This window comes from Leptopilina heterotoma, unplaced genomic scaffold (genome assembly GCF_015476425.1).
Source record: "Leptopilina heterotoma isolate Lh14 unplaced genomic scaffold, ASM1547642v1 Lhet_10, whole genome shotgun sequence".
NCBI lineage: Eukaryota > Metazoa > Arthropoda > Insecta > Hymenoptera > Figitidae > Leptopilina > Leptopilina heterotoma.
In genome coordinates, this window is record NW_025110813.1 from 2,894,407 (window position 1) to 2,918,650 (window position 24,244).

The window sequence follows — 24,244 nt, forward strand, 5'->3', positions numbered from 1 at the left end:
ATGAAATTAAAAAAAGCAATAAAAACCGAAAGAAAAAAAATAAATTTCTTTTATTAATTTTCACGACGCGTCAATACAAATGACGTTCACACACTAAAAGCAGTCTCTCCTCTCTTGAAACTTGAAACCTGCGTCGTCGATGCTGTATCGTGCCGCTTGTATTGTGCCTTTGCTCCGAAAAACCCTCCTTCTCGTCGGTCGCTGCTCGTGGTCGTCGTTGTCGTGAATCGCACTATAGAAACTCTAAAACCTGAAGTTGCAAATTTTCTAGATGGCGTACTCCCTAGACACATTGAACACGTGAATTGAAAGAGGCACTCGCGCCCAAATTTGTTACACTTCTTCTCAATTTTATTTCTTGATGATGATGATAATAATTTAGAGCGCGATTTTTACGAATTTTCGATAATAATAATAAATATCGCCGATGATGACGATTTTTTATTATCCGAATAATGCACAATGATTCATTTAATTCAACCACGTGTTTTTGATGATTCACCAAATTTCTCAACATTCTTCTTTTTTTGTGTTTTGTGACGAAAATTTTTTTCTTCTTCTTGGGGAAAATTTCGTCTTCTTTCTCTCTTTTTCTCCTCTTTTCTTTCTCTTCTTCTTTTCCTTATGAACTGCTCTTCTTTATAAAGTTTTCTCCTTGTAAAATTTTCTTTATAAGTTCTTTATAAATTTTCTTCATAAAAATTTTCCTCTTTGCAAAATTTCCTTCTCTATAAAAAGAGTTGTCTTCTTCGGAAAATTTTCCTCCTTGTAAAATTCCCTTCTTTCTAAAGTTGTCTGTGTAAAGTTGTCTGTATAAAGTTGTCTCCTTCAGAAAATTTTCCTCTTTAACAAAGTTTCCTCTTCTTTCTCACAAATTTTTTACAAATTTTTCACTGATTCGAAATTTGCCTTCCTCCTTGTATATAATTTTCCCGGTTGAAGCAATTTTCCTTCTTTATTAAAATCCTCTTGTGTTCAATAAAGAATTTCTTCCCTTCACGTCCAGAGAGAACTTGTTTCCTATAGAGAGAAGACTTTAAAAGTTCGTCGGTGTTTTAAGTTTAAAGAAAAAAAAAAAAAAAAACGGTTTTCAATGGCTCAAAGTACATTTGAGTACTGACGGGGAAAAATGATCTCTTCTCCTAGACTTTTATAACACACCCACGTGACTGAATTATATTATGTAATTCAGTATTTTTCTTCTTCTTTTTTTCAATCATCGAGAAATGAAACTCTGGCGTCGATTTCATAAAACTATATACAGTGTAGAGTGTATATTTGTATGTATGTATATATATCTCTATATTTATCGATAGAGAGTGATAAAAAAAGAAACAACGTGCATTTCTTAACGAGGCACGAGCTCGCGAGTGAGTCCTTAAGTCGCGTGTCTGATCGAACAGTATATACGTGTCCAAGACCACTTCCTTCCTTCTATCTTCCCAACAGCTGTTTTCCCCCGTTTTACTTTCAAAGTGCTCTCCCCACCACTGGGAGAACTTGTCTCTCTCTCTCTCTCTCTGATATTTTCTCTCTCTCTCTCTCTTTGTCACTCTGATAGTGAGCGAGAGAGAGAGAGAGACAAAAAGCGAAAAAGAGAGAGAGAAAATAAGTGAGAGAGAGAAAGAAAGCGAGTAAGAAAGAGAGAGAAAAAATAAGTGAGAGAGAGAAAGAGAGTGAGAGAGAGAGAAAACCAGTGGGAGAGAGAGAGAGGCGTGATAAAGACAGACATGAACGGGGCAATATTTCCCCCACTCTTTGACGATTAAGGCGGCGTTTATAATATTGTTATTATTCCGTCAATGCTTTTGTTGTTGTCGTAACGATACAAGAGTGGTGAAAATAGACACGTGGAATTCCCTCGATAGCACACTGGAATTCCACGTGGGTTGTACTTTTCTCTAGTTGGCTTATTTCGTGAACATATATATATATATATATATGTAACTATATACTTTATAGCGTAACTATATATATACATAAATTTTTTTTTCTATTTGATAGATGAGTGTATTTATTAAAAACTTTTTCATTTAATTTAAGGATACAAACGGGTACAAATGACGCGACGTGTGTCACGTGTATATTAAAAGTTTTACTTCTTCCTCTTTTTTTTTTGGTTTATAATTTGTGGGTATAGTTTAGTTTTTTCCTTCTCTTTTTTAAACCTCTTTAATAGTAGTTTTGGCCTCAATTTATTCGAAAGGTGATTATTTATATTTATAAGGAAAGTAATGCACTAGAAATAATTAGAGAGAGAAAATTAGGAAAATATTTTGGGAAAAACTACGGGAATATTGAAGGAAAATTATATTTGGAATATTCGGAATATTCTGTAGAAGTATATTTTGGAAATAAATTGAAAAATATTGAAATAATTAATTTTTGTAGTTTTCAGTATATAGTAGAAGTAATTTGTAAGGGTATAGAAATTTAGTTGATTGTAATTTTTATAAATGCATTCCTGGTAGTATATGTAAGAAATTTTTAGTCAAGCAAAATTTTTGGTTTTTCTTTCTTGTAAAACGTCTATTGTTAAACGAAAAAATACACTTTTTGTTACAGTAGTAAAAGAATTATTTAGTCAGACATGGGGTCAATATTTAAATTTTTTATAATCTTAAGTAGAATAAGTAAGTTTTAGTCAGACAAAATAATTTTTGTCTTTATTCCAGCCCAGCTGAAAAAGTTCTATAGAATTCCACTAGAATCATTCTAGAAAATCATTCTATATGAATTCTAGTGAATAATCTACAGAATTTCACTAGAACGATTCTATAGAATTTCTATATTATTTTCATAAATAGAATACTCATGAATACTCATCGCAGAATTTCAATTATTTTTATAATACAATTTTGATCAAATTTCATGAAAAAATTCTTTAAAAAATTCATTAAAATTCGTCAAAAGACTTTAAGTAATTAAATATTTGTTGATATAATTCTTTCTGAGAATTCAATTTTTAAGAAACATTCAAATATTCAATAAATTATTTTTTTGTCTTTAAATAATTGAATTAAAGTAGAATTTTCTAATAAAAAAATGATTTAAAAATGAATTTCAGTTAAAAACAAATGAATTTGAAACAAATGAATTTTTTTTTAAAAAAAAACTGTTTGAAAAATTATTTAAAATAATGGATTTATAGAAAAATTTTAGTTAACACTAAAAAAAATATAATTTTGGAGTCGAACAACATTTTTGGGTTTTTTCTCTCAGTAGAATAAACCGTCTATAGTAAGACGAAAAAATAGACTTTTTGTTACAGTAGTAAAAGAATTATTAAGTCAGACATGGGTCAGTATTTAAATGTTTTTATAATTCTCTAAGTAGAATAAGTAATTTTTAGTCAGACAAAATAATTTTTGTCTTTGTTCCAGTAGACGAAAAGTATATTTTAAAAATTTAAATTAATTATTTAAAATTATTTTTAAATTATTAAATTAAATAATAAATTTTAAAAATTTAAATTAATTTAATTTATTATTATTATTATTATTATTTATTATTTATTATTTATTATTAAATTTTATATTATTTAATTTAATTTAATTTAATTTTTTAATTTTTAAATTATTAATTTTTAAATTATTTTTTTTTTTTATTTTTTATTATTATTTATTATTTAAAATTTTTAAATTTTTATTAATTATTTAATTTTTTTTTAAAATTTTTTTTTTTTTTAAAAGTATATTTTAATCTATAACAAAAGGAATTTTTACTTTTTGCTTCAGTAGTAAAGGAATTACTTAGTCAGACATGGCGGTGTTAATTTATACATTTTTTAAAAATTTTAGTTTAAGTAGTATAACCAATTTTTAGTCAGACAGAATGATTTTAGATTTTAATCTAGTAGTGTAAACACCATTTTAATCTGATGAAACAATTTTTTACTTTTTGTTTGAGTAGTAAAAGAAATATTTAGTCAGACATGGGAGTCACTATCAAAGTTTTTTTTTTATTTTAGTTTCAGTATTTTTATCAGATGAAATAGAAAAAATAGTTTCGAACCAAGTAGTGGGAAAATATTTTGGTCAGACGAAATAATATTACTTTTTTGTTTTAGTAGTAACGCAGAATTATTTAGACCGACAGGTAAATTCCCAAAATAACTTTTTTTTATATTCTTAGTTTCAGTAATTTATCCACTTTTATAGTCTAGCAGAAAAATTTTAATTTTTGGTTTTAGTAGTGTAAGTAATTTTCAGTAAGACAAAAAATTTTTACTTTTAGTTCCAGTGGTATAAACAATGAATTCTTTACTCAGACATAGTCATTAGCCATACAGATTTCTATTTTTAACTCAGTAGAAGAATCAATTTTTAGTCAGACGAAACGCTCTTATTTTTTGACCTATAAATGAATTCTTTAGTCAGACATAGTGGTTTTAATTTTAACTTTTTGGTTAAAGTTTTTGTTTTTTTGGTTAAGTTTTGGTTCCAGTAGTAGAAACAGTTTCTAGTCAGACCGGAAAGGTCTATTTTTTTCTTTTAGTAGTAGAAAAAGGTTTTAGTCAGACACAAAAAATTTATTTTTCTAGCAGTAGATCAATTATTTTTCATTCAGACAAATATTTGAATTATTAATAGAACAAATACTTAAAATACATTATAAGTAGTAAAATTTAGTTATGATCAGACAAAAGGGTTTATCTATTATAAATTCAATTTTAAGTAGTGCAAACAATTTTTAATCAGACCGAATGTTTAATTTCACTTTAATTATTTGCCGTTATTGTAAAATTTGCTTTCAATCCGACAATTACCAAAATGCTGAAAAGTTTCCTATTAGAAGTGAAGTTACGTTTTGTTCAGACAAAAAAATTCTTATTTAACGAATAAAATCTATTTATTGGTTTTTTCAGTAGTTAAGTCCATTTTTAGACAGACATAAGCGACAATTTTCTTTTCTGGGGTAAAAAACATTTTTAATTGGACATAAAGTTTTTATTTGGCGATAATTTTTGTTTCAGTAGTAAAAGGCATTTTATTCAGACCTGAATTTTCTAATTAAGAGATAATTTTTGTTTCAGTGGTTAAATTCATTTTTAGTCAGACCTGAATTTTCTAATTTAGCGATAATTTTTGTTTCAATAGTAAAAGTACATTTTAGTGAAACAAAAAGGTATTTTTACATAAAAAACGTATAAAATAAAATTTATTTATCGATTTTAGTAACGATTTCAGTAGTTAAATACATTTTTAGTTAGGCATAAAAATTTAGTTTAATAGTATTTTTCGTTTTAGTAGCAAAATACATTTTAGTCTGACATAGAATTATAATTTAGCGACAATTTTTATTTCAGTAGTAATCTAGTAAACTACATTTTTAGTCAGAGCAAAACTTTTAATTTAGCCCGAATTTTCCTTTCAGTAGTCAAATACATTTTTAGTCAGACAAATTTTACTTTTTTAAAAATATAATTTAATTTCTATAATTTTTTAAAACAGAAACTTTTAGTCAATAAAAATTTCTCGCAATTTTATTATGATTTTCAGTCATAAATTTTAATTAAAGTAAATTAAACTTTAATTTTGTATCTAATAGAAATTTTTCACTTATATTTGTCATTGCATAACGTGCATTACTTGCAAAAATAAACAGAATACTCATCACAAGACCCTAGGTCATGGTTTACTCTCTTCTTATTTCACTTATTTATGTAATAAACTCAAAAAAAAAGAGTGCTTATTACTGTAATACCAATTGAGCAAACATAAATTGTTGCTATTGAAAATATTCAATTCATTTTTCCTCATATACAAAAAAAAAATTCATGACACTGAGAAAATTATGAATTTTTAATTATTATCCTCTTGTGAGAGAAAATAAAAAAATCCAAGAAAACGAAAAGGAAAAAATGTATTAAAAAGAAGAAAGAATATTTATTCATTACGTTACTTCTTATCTATTAGTCGTTTATTTAAACAAATTGGAAATATTTTTAGTAATTTATCGACAGAATTTTTTTTTTTTTGAAATATTAGAATACACGAATTATTCACTCTATTAGTAATAAATATTGATTATAAAAAAGAAAAATGTTTCACCTAGGGTATATTAAAACATTTGTTTGAATAAGATTTACGTTACTCGAATTCTATTGACATATTTTTAAAATTCAAAAAAAAATTTTACCTTCGCATTTTTTGTTTACTTTATGATATGCGCGATATTTTGAGTGCTATCATTAAATTCCAGTATTTAACCTATACGTAGTGAGTTTATTACTTTTTTTTATCGAATTAGAATAGAAGATATAATATCCAAAATTTTTATAAACACAAAAATTACAACCAAACGATTAATTATTTAACTCACGAATTAAAATAAAAAATATTAAAAGACAGAAATTGTTTAAAAGAAAACAAAAAAGCAATCGAATTGTTAATCATTATTTTTAAAAAGAGAAAAAAAATTCAGAGAATAAATTTTTTGAACTCTGTCAATAACAATTTTTTTAAGTAAATATAAATGTAAGAATATTAAAATATTTGTAATAATGTAAACTATTATTATAAATTTTTTATTTTTAAATTCTTATTTATAGGTTAAAAAAATATAGAAACATGTATAAAGTAATCTGAACATTATAATAATTGCTTTCTGTTATAAAAATAATTTTCCTAATAAATTCATCTCAAAATAATTATTTATTATAATATTTAGAAATTTTCAGCAAATTATATAACGAATTGAAACCATACACGACAAAAATGACGTGTGAATTCTTAAATTTATCTTTTACATAAACATTCGAAAAAAGAAAAAATTACCGATTAATAAGACAATAAAAATAAATTGAAAATTTCTTCCAACTGATATAACTTGATAAAAAGAATAAACATATGTATATGTATATAATAAATAGTCTATATATTACCAGAAAAAAAAGTATGAAAATTTAATACTTAAGATTAAATATTATATCGTATATTTGATTATCGCAATATCGTGAAATATATTTGCAAGATATACAAAATGATAATATCAAAAATCCCATAGGCAACGAACGATGACTAATCGTTTTAATTTATTGCACGATGATGAGTTGGAAGAAAAGTTGCATCAACCTTGTTTAGAACAAAATCATAATATTACAGTTTCAGAGGGAATTTCAAGAAAAAAAAAGAACTTTTAAGAAAAAAAGAATTTTTTTTTTAAAAACCAAAAAATAAATATTTTTGTTTTACAAAATATTATTTTCTTTTTGATATCAAAAATATGTTTTCGGCTTCTTTTATTTTCTTTTGTTCACGTAATATTTTTAATATTTCATGTAAAAATAAAAGAGATTGTAATAAAATTGATGATGATAATTGATGATAATAACAATAACAAGTTATTGACATTTAGTTTACTAATTGACTAATTACTTTACTATTTAGTTAAAATTAAATTAAATACAATTAAATTAAAAATAAACAAAATAGTTACTTTTTAATTAAAATTAAAGAAATATAACACTTGACTATATTTGATTTAATTCAATTTTTGAATTAAAAAATAAAATAAAAAAAAAAAAAACATGTTTTTTTTTATTAAATTAAAATTAAACAAAATAGTTACTTTTTAATTAAAATTAAAGAAATATAACACTTGACTATATTTGATTTAATTCAATTTTTGAATTAAAAAAAATAATTATTTGATTTAAACAAAATAATATTTCTGGAATTTATAGAAATTAAAATAATTATTGTACAAAATATTAAATATTCTTTTGTCGTTTTGGCATTTAAAGAAAATTTGTTTTTAATTTTTGTATTTTAGTTCATTTCTAATTACCAACTTTATATAATATTGTGGATTGATATGGGTGATTCTCCTGAAAGGGACCACTTCACGTGTCTCCAACATGAGGTTCATTATTTAAATTAATTTTTCATTAATATTTTATCAAGTTTAAATTTTTTGAAAAATTTATTTATAATCTACGAAGATTTATCTATCTTTATATAATCTTCTATTGCTTATATTTAAATTTCTTCCTATTTAAAAAACATATTTAATTTTGTCATCGAATTTTGGTTAAACAGAATGTATATTTTATAATTATATTTTAACGTATTTAAACAATTTCAACATATTTATGATATATATCAAATTAAAGTTCAGAATATAAGGATTATTTTTTACTTACATTTGTTTAAAATAAGGTAAAAAAAGTTATTTAAATTATTAATTAAAATAGTATTATCAATGAGAGTAAAAATTAAATTCATCTCCGAAGCCTCATTTTCTATATAATAACATCATATTTTTTAACGTTTTAAACATAATATGTAATCGATGTGAAAATATTTGATGATTAAAACTAAAAATATTGTTTAAAAAATTGTAATATTTTTAAAATTAGAAAAAATGAGAATTTTTTCATTAAATTATCAATTCATCTCCGAAGCCTTTTTTATATTTGATAGGCGTTTTCTTTTGTTTTTAATTTTTTAATCATTGTTTTGAAATATTTAACCCTCAAATTAAATTATTAATTTAATAAAAATAAAATATACAAGCAAAAAGTGCAATAAATTAAAACATAACAATTTATTATTTAAAAAAAATATTCCTACCGAGTTTTTTTTACAAAATAATTAATTTAAAAGTTATAATTAATTATACTTAACCTCTAGAACACATGATAGTAAAATGTTCCTGGAGGTCTTATTTCTGAAAATTAATTTTGCGCAACTTATATTTTTATCTTTAAACATTTTCTAAACTTATTTATGAAAGAAAAGTAACAAAAAAAGAATAATTTGATTTTTTGGAAATTCAACCAAAAAAGGGTCCCTTTCAGGAGAATCACCCATATGGAATTTTATTATAGTGTTAATCATGGAAACAAATAATAAATTTTCGAAGAGTTTTTTTTTTGTTTTACTTTTAGATTGAAATTCGTATTTTTAGTGTTTTCACTAAAAAAATATTTGATCAAAGTTTTATTTTCTGACGTAATTTAAATTTACTACACTAGAGAACAAGATCAAATGTGCGGATAAGAAAAATCGTTATGTCTAAAGAAGAGTTAGAATTTGTTTTTTTAAATTATGACTCTATTTTTAAATTGGGACCTGTTGCTGTTACTTTTTTCTTGTTTTTTTTCTTAACAAAATAGCCTTTCTAATAATTAGTAAATACTAGGAATAGAAAATAAACAAATAAGCATTTTTTCTAGAAAATTTTACTTTCTTGCTTTCTAGGATATGCAAATAGAAAAAATATTGTAAATAATTAAAAAATGAGTTATAATTCTTGTAAAATATGTTATAAAATTTTTAAAAGTATTATAAAATTAAAAAATTATTATTTAAATTTAAAAAATATTCTAAAATATTAAAAATGTTCTAAAATTTGGAAAGTATTGTAAAATTTGAAAAATATTCAAAAAATGACAGTGTAGACAAATTTATTAAATAATAATAATATTCTTAAATTTTGAAAATATTCTAAAATATAAAAAATATATTTTTCAGTGAAATAAAATTTCTGCAATAAATCTTTTTAATTATAATCAATTTAAAGATTACTCGTTTCATTGATGCAGTTCGTCACAGAATTGAATCATGCATTTTAGAATAAAATTCTCTATCCACTAAAGATTTCATAGGAAATATGTTTCTTTTTCCTCGAATAAATTCTGTCGTTTAATTCAATGAAAATGACCTCAGTTTTCTAGACGATAAATCTTAATACACCTTCGTATGCATATATATATATATATATATTTACAAGAATCAATCGACTTTGGATGTGTCATCAATATATTATAGATGATGAAAAAAAATACAAAACAAAAAAAAAGTTAAAAAAAAAATTTTTTTATGAAAATTTTTTTTGTCTAATTAAAAATAGTATCAAATTGCGTATATAGAAAATATGTTATAAAAGGTGAACAAACCTTGTCTCTCTCTCTCTCTGAATCATCAAGTCTTTGTTATTTAAAATAAAAAAAAAAAATTTGTTGTTACAATTGTACTTGCTCTTCTATTGCAAATGTTTAAACAGCTTTGCTTATTTTGAGTAAACCAGGAAATTAAATAACACGAAATATTCGTTTAAAGGTAAATAGAGTGTGAAATTTCATTTTAATTAAGATGCGCATTAAACATTTTTTTCTGTATAATCACATATCTAAAATAGATCTCAAAACCATTTCTATATTAATGTTAATTAGAAGTGGAATATTTTTTTTTATTTAATGAATATGATAAAAAAAATTAATTTTTACAAAAATGTGGATAAAGAATTTATAGATAAGAAATATATATTTGAATAGTGTGTAGAAAAAGAATTTTTTCAAAAAATATTTTTTAGGGACAATTTTTTTAAATAATAGAAAGATTAAAAAAAAAATTTTTAGAGAGAATATTTCTAACGATAGGGAAATATTTCAAGGGACCATTTTTTTCTTATGTGAAAGGAAATATTTAAAAAATATTTTCTATGGGAAGAATTTTTTCAACAATAGAAAAATATTCAAAAAATATTTTCTAGGGACAGTTCTTTGTATAGTGACAGGAAAATATATAGAAAGATTTTTAGAAAATATTTTCTAGAGAATCCGAATTTTTCTACCAATAGGAAAATATTAAAAAAATATTTTGTATTAGGGACAGTTTTTTATATTTGCAGGGAAATATTCGAAGAATATTTTCTAGGGACAATTTTCTTCTTATTTACAGGAGAAAATAAAAATATTCAAAATAATATTTTTTAGGGACAATTTTTTTGAATTAATAGAAAAATATTCAAGAAAAAATTTGTAGGGAAAATTTTACTATCAATAGGAAAGCATTTAAAAAAAATTATTTTAGGGACAATTGTTTTAGACTAATAGGAAAATATTGAAGAAAAATTTTCTAGAAAGAATTTTTTTTTTTTATGTAGAAAGATTTTCAAAAAATATTTTCAAGAGAGAATTTTTTTATCAATAGGAAAATATTTGAAAAAATATTTTCCAAGGACAATTTTTTGTATTGGCAGAAAAATATTCCAAAAATATTTTTTAGGGACAATTTTCTTTTTATTTACAAGATATTATTCAAAAAATATACTTTCAAGGGACAATTTTTACTTAGATAGAAAAAAAGTTAGTTTTTGTGTTTCTTTTGATTCAAGTTAGAAAAATATTTCCTCTAAAATTATCCTTTCAAATAAAATATCATTTAAATAATTTTTTTAATTTAAAAATTTGAAAACAATTTTTAAATAGGTACAATTTTCGAAATTCGTATTATTTTTTTCGAAACAAGATTTCTTTGGAATAAAGTGAAAAATTTTCGATTTCTTTGAATAAAGTGAGAAATTTTCTCAAAAATGTTTTTCTATTGATAAATGCAAATATTAAAAATTCACAGATTAGTTTTTCTTTTTCAACAATTTTCTTTTTCAATGAAATGAGAAAAATATGACATGTTTGTTGGAGGGAATAAAGTTGAAGTGTACTCGAGTGTTAAGAAAGACTGAAAAAGACAGTGATGTTAAATTCAAATCCGTTACTTTGCGCCGTTACTTTTCCTCTTTTAAAAGGCCAGTATCGTCCTCAATTCGCATTTACACGCACACTCACACAATTTTTCCATGTGAACATTTTACAAATACATTTATAATTCCGCTTAGAGATTATAACGGAAGTTATAATATAATCCTAAACATCATTCTCTGTCGAAACACAATCACACGCACGAATAATTAATGCGTGTCATAGGTAATGCTCATTTTATTATAACATTTTTTCATAATTGAAATAATTTCAAAGGAAAAAGAACGGGTGAAAAAAATTTAATACTTTCTCCAAAGAAAAAAAAAATTTCGATTTTCACTATTTTTCATTTTTAGAAAATTAATTTTTATTCCTGCAAAATATTGAATATAAATTCTTCGGAAAGTAATTTTTTTTGCTCTTTTTTTATTTTCTTGTTCAAATAGAAAATTACTGAAAATAAAAATTTATAGAGTAAGGAATTATATAAATTATTAATTAATAACTTATTTAATTCCTTACTCTATAAGTTATTAATTAATAAATTATTTACTTCCTTACTCTATAAATTTTCATTTTCAGTAATTTTCTATTTGAACAAGAAAATAAAAAAAGCAAATAAATATAAACAAAAGCAAATAAATGAGCAAATATATTAATAAGCAATTAATTAATAAACAAATAAATTAATAAGTAGTTAATTTTAATTAATATGCAAAATTATAAATTAGCAAATAGTCAAGCAAATATATTAATAAGCAATTAATTAATAAATCAATTAATTAATAATAAACAATTTATTAATGAACAAATAGATTAATAGGCAAGTAAATTAATAAACAAATAAATTAATAAGCAAATAAATTAATAAGCAAATAAATTAATAAACAAATAAATTAATAAGCAAATAAATTAAGAAGCAAAAAAAAAAAAAAATAAATAAATAAATAAACAAAAAAATAAGCAAATAAATGGGAAAATGAGCAAATAAATAAAGCAACAGTACATGCAATGAATGAAGCGCGTATTTCTAATTTCCTTATAGTAAACGGACACATTTTGCAATTGTGTTTACGACACTTTCCGCGTGTAATTCTTTTTTTCTCCTTTTTAATTTCAGTGAACAAGTGTCAATATTACGCATCAAGTCAATAAATAACAAACGACTTTTGATTCTCCTTAATAATTAATACAAATCTTCAAACCTTGATGACATTATTACATGAAAAAATTACTGTTTTCATCATCCATATTTTTTTCCAATATTGTGAACTAATTATAATAAATTTTTCATCATTCTATTGTCCTTTTTTTCTTACCAAAAAGTTATTGAACTTGAAACCATTTTTTTTTCTTATTTATGCAGAAAAAAACAATCCATTGTATTTTTTTCTTTTGTTTTTTCTCTATTAAAAAAAGCTTTTTTTGTTTTTTTTTCACTGACTTCTTTATATTCTTTCTCGTTATTTATGTTTTGTTTATCGGTTTGAAATAAATTTTATTTTTTCTGCGTTTTTGTTTTATTTTCTTTTTGTCTCGGGACAAAATCTTGACCCATTATTTTCATTTTCGTTGTTTTTACTTTAAAAGTTGGATGAACTCGGGATAATAAAAAGTGATTTTTTTTTTATATACACGACATTAAATTGTTATAAATATACATATATGTATATTGTGATCAAATTGGCAAAATGCCATGAATATAATCGCAAACTGCGCAATTTCATTTGACGCACACGTGTATTATCTCTGTAAAAGAAAATATTTTTAGGATGAGCAACATACAGACACACACAATGTGCCGAGGGTGGTGTTAATAAACTTTTTGTAAACGAAAAAAAAAGTTAAATATATTTTTATAATATGAAATAGTATTTCGAGAATGCAAATTTTCTTAGTCAACATTCGCAGTAAACAGAGTTTCGGATTAAAATGTCAATTAATGTGGGGGAAACTTTCTTTCTCCTACCTTTTTTTTAACAAAATATTTTATTATTTTATTTTTTTAAAAGAGATGATTTTGTATCATTTATTATTTTTTTTAATTTTGATCAATTATTTTTTATTATTTATTAATTATTAATAGTCGTTTTTGATTAATTAATTAATTAATTTTTACATAAAAAAAATTTGTCCTAAAGAAATAGTAAACGAAGTAACATTATTATCGTTTATTTCAACGTTCAATATTTTAGAAACATTCTTTTTCAAAAATAAAATTTTTAAAATTTTGTAAATTAAAATTCAAAAATTTTAAAAATTTAAATTATTAATTAAAATTATAAAATTTTTCACAAAAGAAAAAAGAAAAATTAAAAATATTTAAACAGAAAAAATTTGCAACTATAAAAATATTATGATGCAAAACCAACTATATATATGCAAAAAAAAATATCTTGTTCAAATTTTTAGGTAAATGAAGAAAGAATAACTTACAGATATTTTTCTTTCGAGAATTTGTTTTCATTTTTTGAAAACATTTCATATGAAATAATTTCCTTGCGTAAACAATAGAAAATATTTTACAAAATATCTACAAAATAATATAAATGAGAAAAAAAAGTAGATCACAAAAATATTTTATTTTTCATCTGACATAACAAGATGCTGATCATGATGATGATGATGATGAAAAGGCAAAGGCTAAATGCGTATAAAAATTAAATATATGCATCGCAGAAAGATGAAATCTTTGAGAGAAAAATACGCATTTAATATGAAAAAGCATGTTATGATTTATAACGAACAATTTTAATCTTTCGCTGTTTTTCTCGTTATCGAGTTATTGGCATTAGCCAATAATAATAAGTATTGTCCCGCGACTTTTCTTCTTCTTTTTCTTCTTCTTTTTTTCAATATTTATTATCATCTACTTTATGCAAACTGTATGTGTATAAATATTAAAAATTGCGCATATCTGACGCTACAATTTTGCTCTTAAAACGCAAAACGCGTCATCATTTTTGCTATAATAAATTTAAGATGCACTTATCTTCCTGCATGTGCGGAAGAAAATATTTTATAATACACACTCCACTGATTATTACTTTTTCTCTTCTCTCGAATATATAAATCCATTATTTTGCGTCTTTTGAGAAACAAAACACTTCGAATTATTATTTTTTTTTGGGGGGGAAACAATTTTTTTGTTATATTAACAATTTTTTTTTATTAAAACTTTGTCTTCATTGAACAATTTCATCTATTAGAATTGTTTGTTTATTAAAAACTAGCAAAATGTTACGTGGTGTTCAATTTTTCATTATTATGCAAATTACAAAATTTTTTATTTTCAAATATAAATTTTTTAAATAATTTCATGTTCAAAATTTAAAAAATTCACTTATTAAGTACAAAATTAATTATTACTGTTCATACTTTCAAAAATTTTAATAATATTTCACTAAACAATTAAATTATTTCCTAAAATTTTAATACATCCTTCTGAACAATTCAATTATTTTTTTAAATAGTAAAAACTTTACAAAAATTCAATGATTTTCAAAACTATTTTAATTAAATTCCTCGGAAGAATTCAATTTTAAAAAAAATTTAAAACATTTCGAAAAAATTCAATTATTTTTATAAATAGTAAAATTCTTCGCAAGAATTCAATTAATTTTATAAAAAGTAAAATATTTTTGCAGGAATTTAATTATTTTTAAAACAATTTTAATTGAATTCTTCGAATGAATTCAAATATTTTTAAATATTTCCATAAATTTCAATTATTTCCTAAAATTTTAATAAATTCTTCAAAACAATTCAACTATTTTTATAAATACAATTTAATTCTTTGCAGGAATTAAATTATTTTTAATCAAATTTAAATAAAATTAGGTACACGAAAGAATTTAATTATTTTCAAAAATTTCCATAAAATTCAATTTCAACAAGAATTTTAAATTCTCTACACGGAGAGAAGGGCGTAGTAGATTCTACTGACATGACAGTTAAATCTACTAAACAGAATCGTTAGTTTTGGACTGACGGTTCAGGCAGTGCCATCTACTGCACTGTTTAGTAAGATAGTAGGATATACTGATAAAACAGTATATTCTACTAAACAGTGAGGTGTCGTAGTTCATTTTACTAAACATTCAGTTGGCGCCACTAATCGGCATAATAAATGATTTACTAAACGCGTTCTGTCACATTTACTGCAACTCTTCTCTCCGTGTAAGAATAATTCAATTATTCTCAAAATAATTTTAAAATATTCTATATAAATATTTAATTACTTTCGAAACAATTTTTAATATATTCATAAAAAAAATGAAAAGAATTCAATTATATTTTCAAAAAATAATAAAATTTTTTTGATGAATTCAATTATTTTGAATTTACTTAAAATTTTAATAAAATTCTTTAAAGAAATTCAATTATTTTCGAAACAACTTTAATTGAATTTCTCGAAAAAATTTCATTATTTCCAAATATTTCTATAAAATTCTTCATAACAATTTAATTATTTCTTAAAATTTTAATAAATTCTTCGAAACATTTAAATTATTTTTATAAATAGTAAAATTCTTCGCAATAATTCAATTATTTTTAAAAATGGTAAAATCATTTGCAGAAATTCAATTTTCTTCAAAACAATTTTAATAGAATTGCTTGAAAGAATTTAAAATTTCAAATATTAACATAAAATTAATTTATTTCTTAAAATTTTAATAAATTCTTCCGAACAATTCAATTATTTTTATAAATAGTAAAATTCTTCGCAAGAATTCAATTATTTTCAATACAATTTTAATAAAATTCTTCTTCTAAATATTCAATTGCTTTCAAAATTTTCAAAGAAATTCTTCAAAGGAATTTAATTAGGATTTTTAAAAATTTTAATAAAATTCTTCGCGAGAATTCAGTTATTTTCCTAAATAATCAAATTATTTAAAGGAATTCTATTATTATCAAATTTTTTGATAAAATTCTTTGCTACAATTCGATGATTTGCAATACATTAATTTTAAAATTGAAAATATTTGAAAAGAAAAATTATCAAAAATTTAGGAAATAAAAATAATTTCAAACTGCGAAGATATTACCAGAACATGTACTTTATTATTATTAATTTGCATTTTATTAATATTTTCGTCTATTAGAAATGTTTATTTATTAAAAATTTGTCTGAAGTTAAGATTTTTGTTTTTTTTCAAATTTTTGTCATTAAATAACATTTTTGTCTATTAAATATTTTTATTTACTAAAACTTTGACTTTACATTTTATTTTACTGGAAATTTTTATCTATTAAAAATTTGTTTACTAAAAATTGAATGACATTTTTGTTTATTAAAAATTTTTATTTATTTAAAACTTTCTCTTTATTTTCGTCTATTAGAAATTTTTATTTACTAAAGAGTTGTCTTTTTTGTCCGTTAAGAATTTAATAAAAATTTCTCCATTAATTAACATTTTTGTCTATCACGAATTGTCTAAAAAAATTATTTATTAAAAATTTGCTGTATTTATTAAATATTTAAATATTTTCGACTATTAGTAATTGTTATTTATTAAAAATTTGTCTTAAATTATTATTTTTTACCAATAAACAGTTTTGTTTATTAAAAAAATTTTCTTCATTAGGAATTTTCTCCAATTAATTTAAATTGTTGGGATAATTATGTTACGAAAAAGTAAATTACTAGCGATTGAAGCTATATATTATTGAAAATTTAATAAAGAAAAATACTATTAATTAAAATTATGACAAATAATTATATACAATAAGTTGCTATTGTAAAAGCAACCACGAATTGATTAATGATAAATTTATATATTTTTCAATATAAGTAAATTAATAGAATATATTCTATTAATTTACTTATATAATTTATTATTAAATTATATTAAGCCCAGCTTAAAAATATAATTAATTGAAGCTCTAATTAATCAAATAACTAATAAAAACGTGTATTGACAGCATCATTGATTATAAAGATCCTGCGAAAAGAAAAATTTATTCTCCTATACTCTATTTTTCTTTATTTACTCATCATTTGAAGGTGTAAAAACCACACGAGAATTATTAAATTTTGTAATTTCTAGTCTCGTGAGCAAAAAAGTAATAAAAACTCTAAGTGCGAGTAAATGTTAACATCACACCCAATATAAAAACTATATAATAAAATAGTTTAAACTTGAAATAGCAAGTCAACAAAAAATATATAAATATTTACGTAACATAAAAATTAAAAAAAGAAGAGAATTTTTTTTCTCCTGATAAAAAAAAATTCACTGACTGATTAGAGAGAGAGAGAGAGAGAGATAAAAAAAGAAATTAAAATTGGCTAATTTTGAAAAAGAAACTCTTTTTTTTTGTTTTAATCTTGATATCACGCGAGACTGGAAGATCGACGACCGCGACATTGGCGAACCCCCCACGTGTGTCCTTGAACAACATGTTCCGTAAATGACAATTGCTTTGTACTGCGCCTTGAACGTAAATACGTATGGCCCGTATGTTGTTATTATTATTTTTATTATTATTATTATTATTATTATTATTATTATTATTATTGTTATTTTTATTGTATATATGTATATTGTGCGTATTAATGCATTTCAATGACAATGTAGTATATAACGAAATGTCTAAAAGTAATCCTATATTCCTTTCGGGGCTTTCCTTTTTTGGTGAAGATTTATTTTTTTTTATATAGTTTCGCAAGGTTCCTCCTTTATTTCATGAGTCATAGCAATGATGATGATGAATAAGTTCCTTAATTTCTCAATATTGTGTTTCTTTTTTAGAAATTTGAGACGAAATGGGAAATTTGAAGTTTAGTAACTTGGGAATTTTACTCGAATTTGATTTGTATTTAGTTTTTAGTTTTTACTCAATATATTTTACTTCAGGAAAAGAATTTTTCTCGTTTTACTATTTCTCTACACTCTACTTGTCACTTTTTACTTTTTATTTTTTGTTTTATTGTCTTTTATAAATTTTCTCCTAAGGACAAATAGAAATTTTTTTTCAATATTTCAATTTAAAACAAAAACATTTTATTTTTCGTGAAAATTTCACAAATTCTGACCCAATTTCTTCACTTGTAATCGAGAAAAAAAAAATAATTTATAATTATTTTTTATCACAACAAACTAGAACAATCAGTTTGATTATTATTCATTAACAAATTTTTTTTTTATTTTTTTTTATTATTTAAAAAAGTTTTTAACAAAATTGTAAAATTGTACGCAAACATTTAATAATTTTTATAAATAATAAATTTTTATTTAAGGAATTTAATTATTTTCATTAAAAAAAATAATGCAAAATTCTAGAAAATAATAATTTAATTGAAATGATGAAAATAATTTTGAAAAATTTACAGTAACAATTTTCTTATAATATAAAATAATGATTTTATCACTCGGGCATTTTTAATTATTATATAAAACATGAAGATATCGATTGCTCCGAGTCAAAGACTCGGAGTGATAACAATTTTAGTTTTATAACAATTTTTTCTAAGTTGTTTAATTTCAAAAAGATTTGAATTTAATTCTTTTAAGAAATTTTAATTCCTATGGAAAATAATAATAATGAAATATTTATTTATTTAAGAAAAATTGTTTTCGAATAATTTTCAAGAAATTCGTAAATAAATGTAACGCAGAACATTTTCTATAAAAATATTAGGAAACAGAAATAGTATAGCAAAAATAAAAGTAAAAAGAGATTGTACTGTAAACAAAATTTAAAAAAAAAAAAATGCGAGAAACAATAAATAAAAAATTGGCGGCGACAAAAATCATAAGATAGAAGATTAAATTTTTCCTCTTTAAAATAAAGTAACTTGCAATTTGCATTAAAATATTTGCGATCATATTGAACTTAAAACACTGTTTATCATGTATCTGTGCCTAAAGATACAGAGATCATATTGTATAGTAAAAAGAACAAGAAAAATGAAGAAATAATGTAAACACTTGTCAGTGATAATCGTTTTTGCTTTAGGAGGCACGTCATTGACGTTATCTTTACGCTGTCACTAACAAAATCTTGTGAAATATGTTAATGCTAATAAAGTGTCAAAAGCTCATATATATTAATAAAGTAATCTTATAAAAAAAATAATAAAAAGGCGAAAAATAAAATGCAAAAAAAAACATGAATTACGAAAGGGCTCGTCCTGTTTATAAATAAATAAAAAGATGAAAAAGAAAAATAGAATAAAATAAAATAAGTATACAAAAAAAAGAAAAAAAAGAAAAAATAAATAAAAATAAAAATGAAAAATAAAATAAAAAGTCAAAAAAGAAAAATTATTTACAATATTTGCAAAAAAAGGGAGTATGATATATTTTTTTTGTTGCTAATTGACATTATCGTCTCCTGTGTAAAGGGATAAAATAACAGTTCTATTTGAAACTGTTCTATTCTTGGAGAAATTCGTGTATCTTGACCTATCTCAAATTCCAAATGAGTCATTGAGTTTTGTGATGAGATAAAAATTTTTGTATCCCAGATCGCAAAACAAAATGATCTAAATGTTATAAAATTGCCATTCCTAATTAAATGTACCTATTATGCGACAAGTTGAAATAAAGAATCGTTTACTTGGAATGATAATAGGAAAAAAAAGAGAAAAAAAAACTTAGAATGAGTATAGAGAAAATTACACGAATTCACTTTGGTTGATTGTCAACAGTTTTTCCTTTTATTTTTTTTTCCTTTTTTTCTAATTCAAGATGATAGTATCTTTTTGCGTAAAGTAACATTAGCTCCGTTGTTTATCAGAAAATATACTGTTACATACGATGAGTATATAAATTATATAGTGAATACATTTTTTTACACGATTACAATCGTCCACTTTTCTTTTTATGCAGAATTGTATTTCGTATAAACTTATATTTGGACCAAATCTAATAATTTTTATTTGAACTAAATTTTAATTAGGAATTAGAACAAAATTCTTTTTTTAAGCAAACAATTTTTAGTTGAACACAAAGATGTTTTTTAAAAACAAATAATTATTAGTTGACTAAAACAATTCTTATTAGAACCGCAAATAGTTTATTTAGAACCAATTATAAGTTTTAAATGAACCAAATTTTTTTTTGTAAACAAATAATATTCATTTGAATCAAATAATTTTTATTTGAACAAAATAATTTTTATTTAAACAAAATAGTTTTTATTTGAAGTTGAACAAAATCATTTTTATTTGAACCAATTTTTTTTAAATAAATAATTTATGTTTGAACCAAATATTCTGTTTTTAAACAAATATTTCCAATATTTTCAACAATTATCATTTGAACAACAATTATTTTCAAACTAAACAATTTGTAGTTAATTAAAAAAAATTTTTTACTGAAACCAAATAATTTTTTTTTGTACCAAAACTAATTTTTATTTATACAATAGAATTTTTAGTTGAACGAAACAATTTTTATTTCCAACAATTATTAATTTGCCTGAATTTTTTATAGGAATCAAATAATTGTTAATAATAATTTTATTTGGTCATAATGTTTAATAAATTTAACAAATAATCAAACAAACCAATGAAATAGAAATTATTTGTTTACAAAAAATATATTTGGTTCTAATAGAAATTATTTGGTTCAAATAGAAATTTATTTGTTCACAAAAAAAATATTTAATGAAAACAAAAATTGTTTGTTTAAAAAAATATTATTTTGTTCAATTAAAAATTGTTTCAATTAGTTTGGTTGGAAAACAATTCTTTTTGTTCAAATTTCCAATAAAAATTATCTATTACCAAATTTATTACCAAAACTATTTTCAAATTATTTGTTATCAAAAAAAATATTTCGTTCAAAAAATAATTATTTTGTTCGAGTAAAAATTATTTCATTCAAAACTGTTTGATTAAAAACAATTATTACAGTTTTCTCTTTTCAATAATTTAAAAAAATCAATTTTCATAAATATACAACTTCATTGAAATCAAAAATGAAATGAAATATGAAAAAATGAAATATAAAATCAAGAATGAAATCTAATATAAAATCAAATTCAAAATCAAATATAATATCAAATATGATATCGAATATAAAATAAAATATAAAATCAAATAAAATGAAAATTTATCAAAAATATAAATAAATCAAAATACCATAACGAAATAAGAATAAAACAATTATAAATACATGTCCTTTTTGATATGAAAAACTCGTCTTGAAATTTTTTTTATCAATTACAAAGAGTTCAATGAACGTCGATTAATCTAAATTGTATTTAGTGTATGAATACATTACCTCAGTTACTAAGAAATTATTTAACAACTAGCCAGACCACGATGGCTTTTAATTCGTTTTTATTATCGACATGCATTTCTAATATATTGTTTTATTCTCAGCCATTCTTGTTCGTTAATTCTATTTTGTTTATTTATTTAAGTAATAAATTTTCCATTTCTTTTCTTTGGTAAAAATGATTTTCCTTTCATTCATTTTCAGTATAGTAGATAATAAAAAAATTACAACAACTTTTAATAAAGAAATTGTTTTCTTAATAAATTATTTAGTTTTATTAAAAGAAAGAGAAAAAAAATTGAGATCTAAAAATTAAATAATCGCTGCTTTATTTAGCATTGTTTTATATAGATCACGAGACATGCAAATTTTAGCAATTTTAAACAGTTGAAACTTGAAAATGTTCATTTGGATTCGAATTCATTATTAAAATGCAATAATGGAAATTTCCTTTGCTTCGATTTCTATATTTATTTTTGTATTTGTTTTTTACTTGTTTTGCATATTTATTTCGTATATTTGTGTTGTACAATTGTTTCGTATTTACTATATATTATATTAAAAAAAAAATTAAAAAATTATATTACAATTAAATATTATAAATATTGAACAATAGCAATAATACAGAAGAATTGTACGGAAGTCAAAGGACAAGAAGTATCCGAAAAAAGAAACATACCGTATAAAAATAAATTTTTGATGCGATGATGAGGATTATTATTGATATATTGCTGAAATAATACTGAATACTTTCTCAATCAAGACACGAGAATTATAATGAATAATATACAAAAAAAAAGAAAATTGTCACTATACCTGTATTGTTAGTGTAAATGTATTTGTTATCGCAATCGATTTGCACTGTTCGATGAACTGTCATCATCATCTCTTCTTTCCTTGGCGAGTGTCACGTGCTCGCGTGCGCTTCTCCTTTCTTTATTCCTCGCGTAGTGTTTTTTTTTGTATTACAATTTCATCTGTTTCAAATCACTCATCATCACGAATATTGATAAAGATTGACACTTCATTTTCCATTGAGAACATAATTTCCATTGTTTTGCTTTATTAGAATTTAGAAATTCATAATAAAGACAATATGGTACAGGAGATTGAAGCTACAAAAAAAATTTACCAGTAAAGAAGGTGTACCAAACAAATAATTTTTGTTTTTTAATGCCAAAAAATAAACAAAACGAGTATAATATAATGAAAGCAGTAAAAAGTAAAAAGTAGACAAAAGGTAAACAAAAGAAAAACAAAGCAAAAGAAGATAGAACCCAATTTTTCTATAAGGATGTCAAATTGAGACAAAAAACGAATCGATTCGTTTTTTGTCTCAATTTGATATCTGCAGAAAAACTGTGAAGTTATACGAGAAAGTAAACAAAAAGAACAAAGGTAAACAAAATTTATATTTAGTAAAAAAGATATACAAAAAAGTAAACAAAAAAGTGAACAAAAATGTAAACAAAAATACTACGTACAATGTAGAGAAGATATAAAAAGAAGTAATCGGGAAAAAAATTCCTGATTGTTGATTTTTGTCGCCAAAAAGAGAGAGAGAGAGGCACACACAATGAGAACTGAATGAATTCGCGATACTTTTAAAACTGACAAGACAACTGCAAAATGAACCGGTGTGTTTGATCGCGGTAGGTCTTTGTCTGCCAACACCCACAGAGTATAGCGTGCTTTGACTTGTCTTTGACTTGTTGAACAGTGTTGTTCAAGGAATACGGGAAGAAGGAGATGAAGAGAAAAAGAAATGCACACAACTCTTCTGCTTGTAATATATATATATATATATATAAATGTGTTTGTATGTTTGTATGTATGTATGTACAAAATACTCTATCGTACGTACATTTTCGCAAGTTAAGACTGTATATTGTACTCTCTTCTCTTTACACGTGGACTCATCATCTATATATGAATGCATACGCACTTCACTATCATACAAATAATAATCGGCAGAAAGTCCCGCACATTATGTATATAGATACCTACCTCGTCATAGTATTTATGCACATGCATATATTCCCTACTCGTGCATGTTGAGTCATGAAAAATTTTACGTTAAAATAAAAATGCAGAAAATTTTTTAATACCAAATTTTTATGAATGAAAATTTTCGATAATTATCTTTTGTATAAGTGCTTATAATGATTGTAATTTGTATTTTTTGTTTGAAAGATGAGGAATAAGAGAAAACTATTTTAACGGTTAAGAAGCAATTTTTGAAAGTACCGAAAGTATAGCAAAAGTAATCCAAAACTATAATAAGTTTCGATGACGGCAGTCATATCGAAACGTCGAGATATAATAAATAATAATTAAAAAAAAACTTACATCATTTGGATTATTTGGCCAAAAATATCTTCTAAATTATAAAATAAGTTTTGGATCATTTGGAATTACGACTAATATAAAAATTGAAGCCATATAGGGTCATTTGAGGTAAATGTAAATAAGGGGTAAATATAAACAACAAATTAATGTGAACAGTTGATGTTTCAAATTA

The 24,244-nt window shown here is 22.6% G+C and overlaps 1 protein-coding gene across 3 annotated transcripts in view; it reads right to left on the bottom strand.

The window, feature by feature from the left end:
• LOC122498354 overlaps positions 1-23,676 on the bottom strand; it is a 70,406-nt gene extending 46,730 nt beyond the window's left edge. Inside the window, exons 1-2 of one of the 3 annotated variants that reach the window (XM_043606060.1) lie at positions 23,588-23,676; positions 22,540-22,838 (exon numbers count right to left, since the gene is read on the bottom strand). In XM_043606060.1, coding sequence (XP_043461995.1) covers positions 22,540-22,609 — 70 coding nt within the window. In that variant the 5' untranslated portion in view covers positions 22,610-22,838; positions 23,588-23,676. Of the gene's footprint in view, positions 1-26; positions 1,446-22,539; positions 22,839-23,207; positions 23,495-23,587 lie in introns of those variants that run through there. The other 2 variants (XM_043606056.1, XM_043606048.1) reach the window with 2 other exon arrangements.
• Positions 23,677-24,244: the final 568 nt, after the last annotated feature.